This window comes from Falco naumanni, chromosome W, assembly GCF_017639655.2.
Source record: "Falco naumanni isolate bFalNau1 chromosome W, bFalNau1.pat, whole genome shotgun sequence".
Classification (NCBI taxonomy): Eukaryota; Metazoa; Chordata; class Aves; order Falconiformes; family Falconidae; genus Falco; species Falco naumanni.
Window position 1 is genome coordinate 14028817 of NC_054079.1, and position 15330 is coordinate 14044146.

The 15330-nt window shown below is 38.5% G+C and overlaps 1 protein-coding gene across 1 annotated transcript in view; it reads left to right on the forward strand.

The window, feature by feature from the left end:
- The window catches only part of LOC121080416 (ras-related protein Rab-3C-like), a 184877-nt gene that overhangs the window by 51574 nt on the left and 117973 nt on the right, over positions 1-15330 (forward strand). Inside the window, 1 exon segment of the mRNA XM_040578436.1 lies at positions 3401-3519. Coding sequence (XP_040434370.1) covers positions 3401-3519 — 119 coding nt within the window.

The following is a 15330-nucleotide window of genomic DNA, read 5'->3' on the forward strand; positions in this document are numbered from 1 at the left end:
AACTTTTCATAAAGCATCCCCTCACTGCCATTCATTCCGTTCCGCTTTTCTACTCTACTTTTTTAATGAACAGTCAGTTGTCTTCATCAGACATTACCTACATGAGTGAAAAGGCCCCCAAGATGATCTGTGTGTCTTGTTTTCTGCCCATCAAAGATGGAAATAAACTGCCTTGGTTAAAATGCCAGTCAGTAACATGTCAAATTTCATTCTTCTTGATTTGCCTTCCTTTACACTCATTTTTTTCTCTGTAATCAAGAATGCATAAGCCCATACTATCTCCCTTTAACACCGCGCAGCAAGTAGTTGGTGTCTGGGATAGGAACCCTCACTGACTTACTGCTTTATTGCTAGGACTATTCACTTATCTGCAGACAGGCTTCAGTGAAAATCACTCACAGCAAAATAAGGTTTGCTTCAGTAGCAGTAGGCTCCTGTTTGTCATACCATCATATTTCCAACCATATGTGTCTCTGGCAAACAAGTAGATAGACAATGGCAAAAGTTGTTTGAAAATCATCTCTCTTCTGTACAGAAAAGCTGTGTTGTATGCTTGCTATAGGCCATATTTTCTTTCTGTCCTTCCCAGCTCTTTTCTCTAATATCAAATCAAATAAATTAAGCCAGCAAAATGTGAGAGTAAACCTTATTTCATAATTGAAATACAAATAAATGGTTTTAAATAATGCCAGGTGGTATTTCTTCTGCTAATAGATGATTTTACTCAACATTTCAATGATACTTTCCTCTTATTTACAGACTGACCTACTGAGAAAGAACTGACCTCTGAGTATTAGAATATGCACAGGCTTAGCACAAGAGTCTTAATAACTTAATATTCAGTAATACCACCAGAAAATTTGGGAGCAGTTCTGTTAATGCAGCTATCTAGCCTCCAGACCACAGTTAGTATAGGCTTGGCCAGCTCAGAGCATAAGCAGAAAAAAGTTAAGGTCTGTCTGGCCTTTCCTACAAAGACATATCCTAACCTCCTGTGAGACCTATTAGGATATAACTTCTACATTAGCTTTCTGTCATGGCTCACTGAAACTACATCAAAGCAGTAGCAGCTGTAATCCAGAATGAACTGAATCCATATATTCTATTTAAGACATTGTTTGATTTCAGTAACTGGCTTTGTTATGTTTCTTATTCTGCAAATGGTTTCTGATGTATGCAAATCTCCTTTTTTTGCTATAAAGTAAAAGTTTTTTACTATAAAGTAAAAGTATAGTTTATTAGATGAATGATTGTTGTGGTTTAACACCAGCTGGCGACTAAGCACCACACAGCTGCTCAGTCACTCCCCCTACAGTGGGATGAGGGAGAGAACTGGAAGAGTAAAAGTGAGAAAACTCAAAGGTTGAGATAAAGACAGTTTAATAGGTAAAGCAAAAGCTGCGCACGCAAGCAAAGCAAAACAAGGAATTTATTCACTACTTCCCATCAACAGGCAGGTGTTCAGTCATCTCCAGGATAGCAGGGCTCCATTACACATAATGGGAAGACAAATGCCATAACTCTGAATGTCTTCCCTTCTTCTTCCTTCCTAGTTTTATTGCTGAGCATGATGTCATATGGTATGGAATATCCCTTTGGTCAGTTGGGGTCAGCTGTCCTGGCTGTGTCCCCTCCCAACTTCTTGTGCACCCCCAGCCTACCTGTTGGCAGGGCAGTCTGAGAAGCAGAAAAGGCCTTGACTCTGTGTAAGCACTGTTCAGCAATAACTAAAACATCTCTATATTATCAACACTGTTTCCAGCACAAAACCAAAACATAGCCCTATACCAGCTACTGTGAAGAAAATTAACTCTATCCCAGCTGAAACCAGCACAATGATACATGTTGAAAGATGATGACCCACTTAATCTATTTTTCTCTTGTTCAGAAATCAGTACTACTAGCCCAGGAATAATTTCAAAAAACAAGCCAAATAAAACATTATCTATCACTGGTTATTTTTCTCTCTCTGTAGGAAGAAAAATAAAATATTTTTTCCATATTGTTGTCCTGGTTTCAGTTGGGATAGAGTTAATTTTCTTTTTAGTAGCTGGTACAGTGCTGTGTTTTGGATTTAGTATGAGAATAAAGTTGATAACACACTGATGTTTTAGTTGTTGCTAAGTAGCGTTTACTCTAAATGAAAGACTTTTCAAGTTTCCCATGCTCTGCCAGTGAGCAGGTGCACAAGAAGCTGGGAGGGAGCAGAGCCAGGACAGCTGACCTGAACTAGCCAAAGGGATATTCATACCATAGAACATCATGCTCAGTATATAAACTGGGAATAGTAGACTGGGGCCCACTGACTGCTGCTCTGGGACTGGCTGGGCATCGGTCAGTAGGTGAGCAATTGTAATGTGCATCACTTGTTGTTTTGTTTTGGATTTTTTCCTTGGGTTTAATTCCTCTCTATTTCTCTCTCCTTTTCATTAAAATTATTATTATTCTAATTATTATAAATAGAATATTTTGTTTAAATTATTATTTTTTTCTTATCTCAACCCAAAAGTTTTACCTTTTTCCAGTTTTCCTCCTCATCCCATCAGGGAGGAGGGGAGGAGTGGTTATGTGGTACTTAGTTGCCAACTGGGGTTAAACCACGATAATTGTGTGGTTAAACCATGATAATTGTAAAGTATTTCTTAACAACTAAAAAAATTTTAAATAATGAAGTTAAGTTTCAAAGTCTGTTAAAATTGAATACGCACAGATGATCTATTAGTTACAGGATGGCACTGAAATGTCACATTTCATCTAAAGCTTTTAATGTTTATGGTTCAAAAATCTTAAATATGTGGAAGCAGAAATAGTTATGCATTTCTTGTATTTTAGTTATTGCTCATGTCTCACAATCTTAGTACAGGCATGGGTGGTTATTCTAGACATTGTTTATAAATGCAGTAACAGATAGTTCTTGTCCTGAAGATTTTAAAATGGAAATAAGTAAAGCAAGGAGTAGGAGAAAGGAAGACTTACATTTCTCACTTTAAAGACAGGAGGATGAGATACAGAGAATGAGGGGGAAAACTGGTTTGAGATAAGGGATTCTTAGCAAACTCCAAGGCAGGAGCAGGAGACAAGGTTCTCACTTGACTCTCAGGTTGTTACATTACATGAATCAGTGAATGACTCCTGTTATATGACCTGACACAAGACCATGCCTTTCTTCTTCTCTGCACTCTCTCCTCATGACAGAATGGATGTGTCCCTCCTATTATGATCTAGTGCAGAATTCTCCTTTTCCCTGTTATTCTCAATTTTCTCTGCCTTGATTAGTTTTATGAGTAGGATTGCAGAGTTGTACAATGACTGTTGTCAGAGGTTTTTTTCCTATTTTAAAAGAAAAAGAAATTGTCATTTTATTTGCAACATGTAAAAATTTTGTTTCTTATTGTTTCAGGACACAGCAGGTCAGGAGAGATACAGAACAATTACCACGGCTTACTACCAGGGTGCAATGGGCTTCATTTTAATGTATGACATCACAAATGAAGAATCCTTCAATGCTGTGCAGGATTGGTAAGTAAAACTTGGAATTCATGTTAAATATCACAGAGAATATTTGTTATCACTCACTTGCTATGCCCAAGCATTTCTATACCCAAAGACAGGGTTTTTCTTCAGGTTTTTTTGTGGAAAGACAATGATTACTTTAAAATGTGTTGCATATAATTAATTGTAACCATTATATTTTCTATGATTTCAGTTAATGTGGGTTATTTATGCCACTAAAACCAGCAACATGCTAGCATGGAGAGTAACTGCTGAGATACCAGAAAGTGTTTCCATAGTTCATGGGAAAAAAAGGGATACCATATGTGGGGGTTGTCTTTTGATTTAATTTTTCATCATGTTGCTTTTAACTGTAGCTGGTAAGACATTATGGTGTCAGTCTTGTGCATCAAGTGTAAAAATGATGAGCAAACTTCATCAGAATAGTAGAACTTAAAATGGCTGTTATTCATATTACAGTGTATTTTGTGAATGTCAAGATGTCTCCATAGAAGTGTGTCATTTAAATCAGACATGGGTCAGTCAGGATCCAAACAATTTAAGACTGTTTCAAGTAAAGCTGATCCAAAAGGAAAGCTAGAGTTAATCTCAGTGGTCTCTTCCTTTACAAGTTATTTTAATATCTGAGAGCCTTTTAACACTGCTCTGAGTAATATGAATAGCATTTGTCATGTGTGCTCCATGTGCTCTCTTTCATGGGAGAATTGTGTTTGAGAGAGGGTTTTGTTCAGAGTGTGTGGTTTGTTCAATACAATTTTTGTTGGGTTTTTTTTGTTATTTTAAATATACACTACTGTGTACTTTTTTCAGGGCAGGCAAACTCAGAAACATGTTTCACGCATGAAGTAAAAGGCAGTGATGTTGTGATGCCTGTTTCTAATGGGAATTGTTGCCCAGCCTCAGACTCTCCAAGAAAAAAATCTTTATCTTTCACATTCTTCTAATTATTATTGTGGTAGAAAGTGCTATTGAACCCATGGAGCAGCTTCCCTCTCTACACCTGGAATTTTTCTTGGTCTGTATGCTAAGCCTGGTCATTCAGCAGTCTGAAGATAAGAACTGAGAACCTTAGTTTGATTCTGCATTTCTTGTAAAATGGGATCCTGGGTTGCCTAATGTTTCCTGTGTAAGCACTAGGGATGTAGTGATTCACACTTCTCCAGGAGAAAGAGACAACTCCAGAGTATGTCCCACCTTCTCCCCATCAGTTATCTGTACAACTCTACACTGAATTGCTCTTACGAGTGTCACCTTCCATTTACTAGAGAATGAATAAGCTTACATGGCTAGTATATAGACCAAACAACTAGGTTTTGGACAACTGAATTTATCTGAGATGTCATGTATTATCTAGCTTCCTCTGATACAAGGGTTTACAAGTGTAAATATGAGTACTTATTATTAATTTTCCCACCTGTTTGTTTTCTAGCCTCCTAGATCTGGTGTGGTTGGCACTCTTTCTCTCCTAGTGAAAAATAACTAGGCTTCATACTAATTTAAATAAATAAATAAATCCCTGTAAAATGAAATAAGAAAATATTTTAAAGCTATGGAGTTCTTAAATAGGTTTGTGAAATGTGATTTTTCCATCAATATATCTAGAAGCTGTACAAACAGTTGGCAGCTACTATAAAACTTTGGTGGATAGGAGAGATTGCGTGATTTATGTGCTGAGACCTACTGAGCAGTCATCTGCATGATGAAAGGGATGACAGAGAGGCAGAGTGCCTCACTTGTCAGGATGAAACATGGATTAGCTTTTATTTTTAGTTTCATAAGCCCAATTGCCACCCTTCTGGTCTTCCTGTTTTATTCCTCCCATCTCACAAAAGATAATTGTTTTTGTTTAACCCATGCTCCAATAATTACAAAACTACAGCTTCCTTCTTAATGTGAGCGAAGTTAAATAAAACTTAGAATTACCAATGTTGCAGAAGCGCAAGCATGACTGTGCATGTGTCTGCATTTGTGAAAGATATGGGGGGAGGGAGTGGGAGCTTTTAAGCTTCTCTGGGGCTTAAAATGCTTTTCCCTGTGATAAATGTGCCTGTGAAGAGAGTGGTGCCATTTTATGTGTGCGCAATTGGCCAAATCCAAGCTCAAATCCCATCAGTTTCAAGGCTTGATATAGAAACTGCACTGCAGTCAGGACAATGAATCTACAGGTGCCTTTTAGATTTAGATAAAGGAGTTTGGTTTAAAATGTGTATTGGGATGATTCTTTAAAAGCAGTGGTTTTCTGACTGACTGGATACCAAGCAAAAATTAATTCCAAATCAAATATAAGAATAAATGCAGTTTATTATATTACAATATAATTGTTGTGGTTTAACCCCAGCCAGCAACCAAGCACCACACAGCTGCTCACTCACTCCCTCCTCACCCAGAGGGATGGGGAGGAGAATCAGAAAGGAATGTAGAACTCGAGGGTTGAGATAAGAACAATTTAATAGGTAAAGCAAAAGCCGTGCATGCAAGCAAAGCAAAGCAAGGAATTCATTCACTACTTCCCATGGGTAGGCAGGTGTTCAGCCATCCCCAGGAAAGCAGGGCTCCATCACGCATAATGGTTACTCGGGAAGACAAATGCCACTAATGCCAGATGTACCCCCCTTCCTTCTTCTTCCCCCAATTTATATACCAAGCATGATGTCATATGGTATGGAATAGCCCTTTGGCTAGTTTGGGTCACCTGTCCTGGCTGTGTCCCTCCCCAATTTCCTGTGCCCCTCCAGCCCTTTCGCTGGCAGGGCCCAGGAAACTGAAAAGTCCTTGACTTAGTATAAACATCACCCAGCAACAACTAAAAACATCAGTGTGCTATCAACATTGTTCTCACACCAAATCCAAAACACAGCACTGTACTAGCTATCAAGAAGAAAGCTAACTCTATCCCAGCTGAAACCAGGACAATAATAAAGGGAAAATAGCATGCAATATGATAAAAGGAAACAGTACTAATTATTATGCATGATATGATAAAAGAGCAATAGGAGTGAAACATCAGATCATTACTGCAAAGTGTTACAGAGACTAAGAAAAGGATACATCGCCAATTACCACCTTAACGTCATCCAGGCCCACACTTTGGCTGGGAAGTCCCATTGCAGCTGGTGGCAGGAGTCTCTTGGTAACTGGGAAAATTCCTACATGGTGTGTCCACCTGTAGGTGAAGCTTCTGGCCCAGTCCCGGTCAGTGAAAAACAAAAATAGTTTACATGCCTAGTGTATGTAAACTTTTAAGTTTAGGCTAAGTGCAGGCGTGCACTATCTCATGATTTGTAAGGTTCACACACGCCAGGGATATTGGCCAGGTGCCTGAGCATGGTGGAGTTACTGTCATGACACAGCTGCACACAATAGTTATTGTCTGGATGGTCCTGCTCATATCTTGCTTGTTCAGGGGGCTCAGGACAAACACCACCTGCTCATTAAAGTTGTCCTTCAGCTCCCTGAGCTCCCTGTCCAAGTTAAATGATTCCTAATTAAAGACAAAGGCTTTTTCATAAGTAGTAATCAACTTAATAAATTTTCACCACAAGCAATTTGTTCAAAGCTGTTGTATTCATGCTGAAAGGCATTTCTTTCAATCTGAAGTCTGGCTGACATTTCTCCTTTATAAACAGATGGATAGTCGTATTTCCAGATGCCATGCCTATGTCAGCATGAATCTATTCATCTGTGAGAAATGCTATATCTAATTTGACTATTAACATTTTATATTAAAAAAATAATCAGTATCTATAATTTTATCTAAATCTATTAGCACCAGTATATGCACCAGTATAGTAGCTAAGCATTTGTCCACCATTTTGTTAGAATGAGAAAGTGTTTTGCGTAAAAGCTTGGCTAAATGACTTGAAGGTCCAATAAATTTCAACCATACTGCAGACACTTCAGGAAACATTCATAACTCACCTGCTCTAAGTAAAATCAAAAAACTTAAAGATTACAAATGACAGTAACAACAAAAGTTGTAACCTAAATTGAGATTTTTTTTGAGATTCAAAAACTTTTAATATGTGAAATCTTGATTTTCTACCTTTTGATAGTTCCTCTGTATGTACACCCAATGATATATTGCCTTCAGTCTCATCCAGAGGATGATGCTAAGAATACACTGCCAGTGCTTGTGTCCTGTAATTGCTCAGTCACTTCAGAATTGCTGCCTTCTAGGGTATGTTCACCTAACCTGTCTCCTCTGAATAGTTATGTTCCCTGTATAGTTTCACATGTACTACAATAGATACTGTTTAAATGAGCCTAGTTTGGCAAACAGTTCAGACTGACCTACATAATTGACAAGTCCTTAACAATTTTGTACCATTTGGACATTTTTTGCGTCATCTATAGACTTTATCAGCAGTTATTCTAAATGTTTAAAAACTTTGATAAGTGGAGTATTTCTCCAAGAGGATTCATGCAGGACCCTTAGGCGCATCCCAAGTTAATGATTACCCTTTTCCATTTATTTATTGAGAACTAATTCAGGTTTTAATCCTTTTCAGGGACTAATTTGTTTCTGCATGTTAATTTTAGGGAGCATTACTAATCTTCTAACTAGTTCTGAAGAAGAATCAGTCACCCACTTTTCTCTCTGCAGTGTATTCTGCTAGTGTTCTCCAAACAGACTGCATTTTTAAGTATATATTTCCAGTTCTTTAGAGATTGCTAAAATGAAATTAAAACAATAAAGTAACAAGCAAAAATACTTTCCTGCTCTAGATTTCAGAAGCATTTTGTATTTGAAATTTGTAGCTAATAGATTTTTTTGTCACTTTATTTTTCTTTATGAAATATTTGGAATTGTTCATGCATCAAGACATAGGGAACACTCAGTACCTGCACAAACTTTTTCCATGATGGAAAAGGGTTAGAGTGTATTATTTATAATATTGAAATTCCAAACTAATGTTATAGGTCTAGACAAAATGGGGAAATAGAATTTATCTTCCTCAGGCAGAAAGGTTCATTATTAAGAGTATTCATTTGACTCAGGTAGGAGGAAGTTAGTTTCACTTGGCTTTTCTTCCTCTGGTAGCAGGTTAGGTGAGCAATCTGTGCACATGTCCCTTTTCCTGGGACAGCCTGAACAAGCCAGTACTGCTGGCTAGGAAGCAGTGCTAGGTCAGTCTCTGAATGTGTTTCCTCTGAAGAAAATACCAGTGGCAGTAGTCACAGCACTGAACAATATTCTCCTTTATAGATACAGATTTTCAGAAGTACACAAGGACCAACCTATTCTGTTTTTATTCAGTGAGAGTGGATGTGTGCTGAAAATCTGGCTGATAGCCCAAACAGCAAAGCAAACATGCTTTGACTCAGCAGATCTCCTATGGAGCTCCTCCCAGAATTTGAAGCTGCCTTTTACAGGAGACTTTTTCCTTTAGAAATGTAGTTAATGCTGCAAGTGCCAAGTGTGTATCTTGCAGTGCTTTGGTGCATATCAGTCATGCCACCTTAGAAAGATGCAGATTTGGGGAATGGCTTTATTTCCTATGAATAGGAACCACTTCTAAGGCATAATTTTTCTGCCTGACTGAGGTCTAAATTAGAAACAAACAATAACCAAAACATGCCTTGAGCTGATTTTTTTAGACAGCATCCACATTTCAAGTAATTGGTCTAGTAGAATCTGTTATTCTTTAACAAATTCCTTCTTATTAAATCTGAAGAGGGAATAAATTAATGTTGAGAGTGACTTCATGCCACTTGAATGCATATTTGTTTTAGGTCAGTTATAATGTCATAGTCACAGAGGTTCCTCTTTTATGCTACTACCTGTAGCATTTACATTTTTTAGCCTTTTTCATCATTACATTTCACTAGGAGCTTTTATGCCCCTTTTCCTCTTTGTGGTTCAGTCCACATAAGGTGTTGACCACTGCTTTATGACTGTGGTTCCTTATGGTAGAAAGGACAGGTTGAAGGCTTTGTACTTTCTTTGCAAATACTATCAACTCAGTATGTTAAGTTCTATCGAAATGCCAGGAAAATAAATGCCTCTGAGTTGAAGTTAAACCTGTTTTTTTATAAATACAACATTTCTAGACTTTTAATGACTGATTTATGGTCGAAGAGTTATTTATACTCAGGATATTTCTAATGCAATGTCTCTGGCTAGGTCAGAAACAGCAGAAATGTAAACCATGATCTAAAAGACTGAATTTTTATGTTCTAGGTTTAAACCCAGTTGGCTTGACTTGAAACTTTGCAAAGTCCAAAGGCTAGACAAGGACAGAGAGAACATTGTGTATAGTGGTTTACACTGACTTTAAGTTGCTCCTCTGCACCTGAAAATGTTGTCCCAAGTGTTTGTCTGGCAATATCTTTATCATTGTCTGGTAACTGCTGAAATCACTGCTGTGGAGGGCTTCCTTGTGCAGGAATTAAATTCCTGAGAATTCCACATCACTGAAGTCACAGATTCAGGGTTGCTTCCTCAGGAGACACACAAGGCTGAAGGAGCCTAAGAGCTTTGAATTATTAAAGTTTTCAGATGATCTCTGTTTTGTGAGCCTGTCAATCTCTACAGAACCAGTTCTTCCTGCATTCTGGCTGAGCAGGGAGGACAGAATCCTAGGAAAAAATTGATTGCCCACACTCTTTAAAAAATAAAGTATTTCTTAAAAATTATAAGATGGATAATTTTTAATGGCCCTTGATGGAAAGGAGTATGGTTACAGATCTTCTTAAGAAGTTCATAGGGTGTTCCATGAAAGATGGTTCTCTTTCCTCTTTTTCTCTTGCTTTTTTCCTCTGATGTCAATGAAAGGATTCCCTGTCTTCAGTCTGCTCAAGCTCATCACCTTTGGGAAGGAATCAGCTGGCAGAAGGATACATAATTTGCCTATTTTATGAAGGAGACGGAGGTTTAGGACACAGCAGGCAATTTCTGATTTAAGAACTCTATCTATTGTGCTGTGTTTACTTGCATATCTCCATAGGAACTTGTAGAATTTAGTGCTAACCAATATGATTGGAACAACATGAAAATTAAGTTAACTTCAAATTAAAGCCAACAGAATAAAATTCAAATTTTGCATCTTTCATCAATGCCTATAACACATGGGAGAAGGTTATTGGGAATTGGGTCTGGGCAAAGACAATAGAAATGAAACAGCAGCCATCAGGAATGTCCAGAGTAGATCTTGAGCTGTGCAATATTATGCATGCATCCATTACCAGAAATTTTGTTTGAGGGTTTTTTTCCCTATAATATATGTGGTTTGAATTAAATTCTTCAAGGTATCATTTGAGATTGTTAAAGTAAACCTTAAAGAGTGACTATGCTACTATCAATTCAAGGTAATATTCAGAATTAAGGCTAAAAAATATGAACATTCACTACAACATGGCATTTGGCAGCTGGATTTAATGGATATGCCAGTACTAGTTGTCATTCTCGACAACATTGTGAAAAAGTTGTTCCATTTTTCAAAGTTTTTATTTCCTTTTAGCACCTCAGGTGAGCTACAAGTTCGCAGCTATGGCTGCAGTGCGCTAGAAATTGTTTTTTCTGTGTTCTGCCATGTCTCTCTTGTAATAAGAGACATTATGGGAATTTTTGAATTATCATAAGAGAAAAAATAAAATTGGAAAATACATTAGTATGTTAATGGGTGAATGTAAAAAGTCTTCAAAGCAAACTAAGCCTATTAAGTTAATGTCAGTACTGCTATATACACTTCTAAAGGGCATATATTCTAAAGGGTGCAGCCTTCTTCTTTCCACCTCTAAAATGTCAATCTAATATTCATGCTCAGCACACACTTGATCTACCAAAAGGCTATTTTTCTTTTACCTCTCAATACTGAACTTAATTCTGTCATTGAAGAAAAATCCATTATCTGCTGTATATCAGGATACAAATCTGGAAAGTGCTTCTAGGCAAATTTAGCCTCCATCCCTCTTTGCAAAACCATATGACCCAACATGCAGCACAATTTGTGTGGTTCTGCTGCACAGAGAGCAGACTCAAGCCGTGTATACTGTTCCCCATGCACATCCTTGGGAGCTCAGTCCCACGAGGCTGTGTCCAGACATGAGCTGCATTGTGTCTGCTGGCAATCCACACACAAACTGAGAGTCTGCCATGCAGCCAACAGCAACCTCTGCACAGCAATGCAACTTGGAGCCAACTTACACCAAGCAGGTGCCAGAAGTTGCACATTGGTGGATAGCTTCACGGCATTCTCCTATTTAAAACAAAAGACTGAAACATTAATATTGCACAAATTATATTCTGTAAAAAAAGAGGGTGAAATTTAAGGATTAATATTTCAAAGTAATGTTTGGAATGTTTTTCATCTCTAAGTCTTTCTTCTGCACAATGCATGAACATAAGGGGACCGATATTCTTTACAGACTTAAATATAGGAAATCAAAACCACATTTTACAATTTGAAATATAATTAGTAGTTGCAATTATATTAAATTTAGTTTTCCCCTAAATTTACAGTTTTCCCTCTTAATGTTCACTATTGGTAATGGACTTCTTTTATGCACAAAATGACACTAAAATTCTTTGCTTTTTCATAAACTGTGAATACTTGCTTTATTTTACTTTTCCTTTTCACTTTTTATTCCTGTAAGAAAAATTAAGGCCAGTGGTAAATTAGATATGCTTCTAAACCAAAATATTTTTTCCCCACTCAGAATAGAATAGAATAGAATAGGAATAGAGTAGAATAGTTCAGTCAGAAGTGACCTACAACGATCATCTAGCCCAACTGCCTGACCACTTCAGGGCTGACCAAAAGTTACAGCATGTTAGTAAGGGCATTGTCCAAATGCCTCTTAAACACTGACAGGCATGGGGCATCGACCACCTCCCTAGGAAACCCATTCCAGTGTTTGACCACCCTCTCAGTAAAGAAATGCTTCCTAATGCAAGTCTAAACACCCCCTGATGCAGCTTTGAACCGTTCCCATGCATCCTGTTCCAGGATAACAGGGAGAAGACATCAGCACCTCCCTCTCCACTTCCCCTCCTCAGGAAGCTGTAGAGAGCAATGAAGTCACCCCTCAGCCTCCTTTTCTCCAAACTAGACAAATCCAGAGTCTTTAGTCACTCCTCATAGGACATGCCTTCCAGCCCCTTCATCAGCCTTTGTTGTCCTCCTCTGGATGCATTCAAGGACCTTCGCATCCTTCTTAAATTGTGGGTCCCAGAACTATACACAATACTCAAGGTGAGGCTGCACCAACACTAAATACAGAGGGATAATCGCCTCTCTTGACTGGCTGGTTATACTATGTTTAATGCACCCCAGGATGTGATTTGCCTTCTTAGCTGCCAGGGCATGCTGCTGACTCATATTGTGCCTGCTGTCAACCAGCACCCCCAGATCCCTTTCTGCAGGGCTTCTCTCCAGCCACTCCTCTCCCAATTTATACCTGTGTCCAGCATTACTGCATCCCAGGTGCAGAATCTGGCATTTATACTTGTTAAATTTCATGCCATTAATCATTGCCCAGTGCTTCAATCTATCCAGATCCCTCTAGAGAGTCAACAGCACCTCCCAGTTTGGTATCATCAGCAAACTTGCTAATGATGCATTCAACTCCTGCATCCAGATAATTGATAACAATATTGAACAGAACTGGCTCTAGGATTGAGCCCCAAGGAACACTGGCTAGTGACTGGTCGCCAGCCAGATGTAGCCCAATTCACTACAAACCTTTGAGCCCTGTCATTCAGCCAGTTCTGCGTACCTGCTCAATATCAAGACATTTATCAAAAAGTTATTCTTGGTGGAACAAATGTGTTTTAAAATATTCAAAAAAACCTCCACATCCTAGGTCAGTTTGCCATTTTTCAGCCATAGTTTGGTACTGAATTCCTGACGTTGCATATGGAAAACTTAGTTCTCTGAGATGATGTCTTATCTTTTCCCTCAAAAATTTCTTTGCTGGTTTTGTCTGGGATAATTTTCTTCACAGTAGCTGGTACAGAGCTATGTTTTGGATTTGTGCTGGAAACTGTTAATAATAGAGTGATGTTTTAGTTATTGCTGAGCAGTACTTATGCAGAGTCAAGGCCTTTTCTGCTTCTCAGACTGCCCTGCCAACAGGTAGGCTGGGGGTACACAAGAAGTTGGGAGGACAGCTGACCCCATCTGACCAAAGGGATATTCCATATCATGTGACATCGCGCTCAGCAATAAAACTAGGGGGAAGGTTGGTGGGGGGCCACTGCTTGGGGACTGTGTGGGCATTGATCAGTTGGTGGTGAGCAATTGTTTTAATTTGCATCACTTGTCTTTCTTGGGTTTTCTCTCCCTTTGTTATTTTCCTTTTCAGTACAATTTATTATTGTTGTTGTTATTGTTATTATTATTATTATAATAATATTTTACTTAACTTTTTAAACTGTCTTCATCTCAACTCATGAGTTTTCTCTTTTACCATTCCAATTCTCTCTTTCCATTCTTCTGTGAGGGACTGAGTGAATGGCTGTGTGGTGCTTAGTTGCCAGCAGGGGTTAAATGACAGTCCTTTTTGGCACCCAACATGGGGCTTGAAGGGTTTGAGATAATAACAAATTGACCAGAGCATATTAGAAGGGATTTATGTCTGTTAACAGTTGTGGGTCTTGATATTGATTCAGCTGTTCTTGGTATTAGTTTATCTGATCTATGCTGTGCTCTTTTTTTTTTTTTTTTTTCTGTACATGTTAAAGATTGGTGTTGTCTTTTGCAGTTTGCTGTGCTCTGTAGTGATTAGTGATGTTTTGCCTGGGGGATTTAGTATTAAACCACTGGCCTTGATCTTAATCTGATATTTGGGCTCTGTACTGAAGCCATTACTGCACTTCGGGTACTATCGCATGGAGACAATTAAGAATTATACTTCTTCCTCTGAGAGGTTTTTTGTGGAGGAAATACAGAGTGGCAGCTTCACCACCTTCTTCTGTAATGTTTTCTCCCTCATTACAATAACTTTTCAGTACCTTGAACATCCTTGGGTTGTTAAAATACTTCTGTTGGTATTTCTTAGGAATATTGCTTTGGTTTATTCTAAGGTTAACAAGCAATTTAAGAATATGACCTAGACTCCATGGGAGTATGGTCATGGGTTGCAAGGCATGTGGGAGAATATGGGAAGGTATCTAGGGAACTTCTCACCTCCAGTGGTCTAGAAAAACTGCAGGACCCTCATGAAGTGATAGAATGTTAGAAAGAAAAAAAATGCTCTGGCTATTCCAAAGCACAACTTACTGCTTTGTTGTAGGCCCTGGCCAGCACATACCAAACACTGCTCAATATTATGCAGCCCCCTCAAGGAGAAGAGAGGATCCCTGGATCTGAAAACATCCCAACAGACACTATGGCTAAACCAGTCACTATATCAGTCACTTCTATAATTAAAAAGAAACAATGGAAGCAGAAGTCAACTTGTTTAGTAAGGGATCAAGCAGCTTCTCCTTAGAGGGAGCAGGAGAGAGAATCAGAAGAGGCAGCCTGTTCTTAAGCAAAGCAGTCACAAGAAAAGGAGGAGGAAGAGACTGAAATCATAAATGAGACTGAAAACACCCAATACCTATCCCTAAGTGAGCTGTGAGATATGCAAAAAGATTTTACACATCAAGCAGGTGAACTAATTCTCAGCTTGTTACTCTGATGATGGGATATTGGGGGCAATAGTCAGGAATTAGAGAGTAAGGAAGGAAGCCCGGCAGCTGGGAACCCTTGCTAGGGATAAGGCTAATGACAAAGGGACTGGGAAAAGAGCAGGAGTCCTCAGTCTTTGGCAGCGACTCCTGTCAAGTGTTAAGGACAGGTATGCCTTCAAGGAAGAACTTGCAAATTCCCA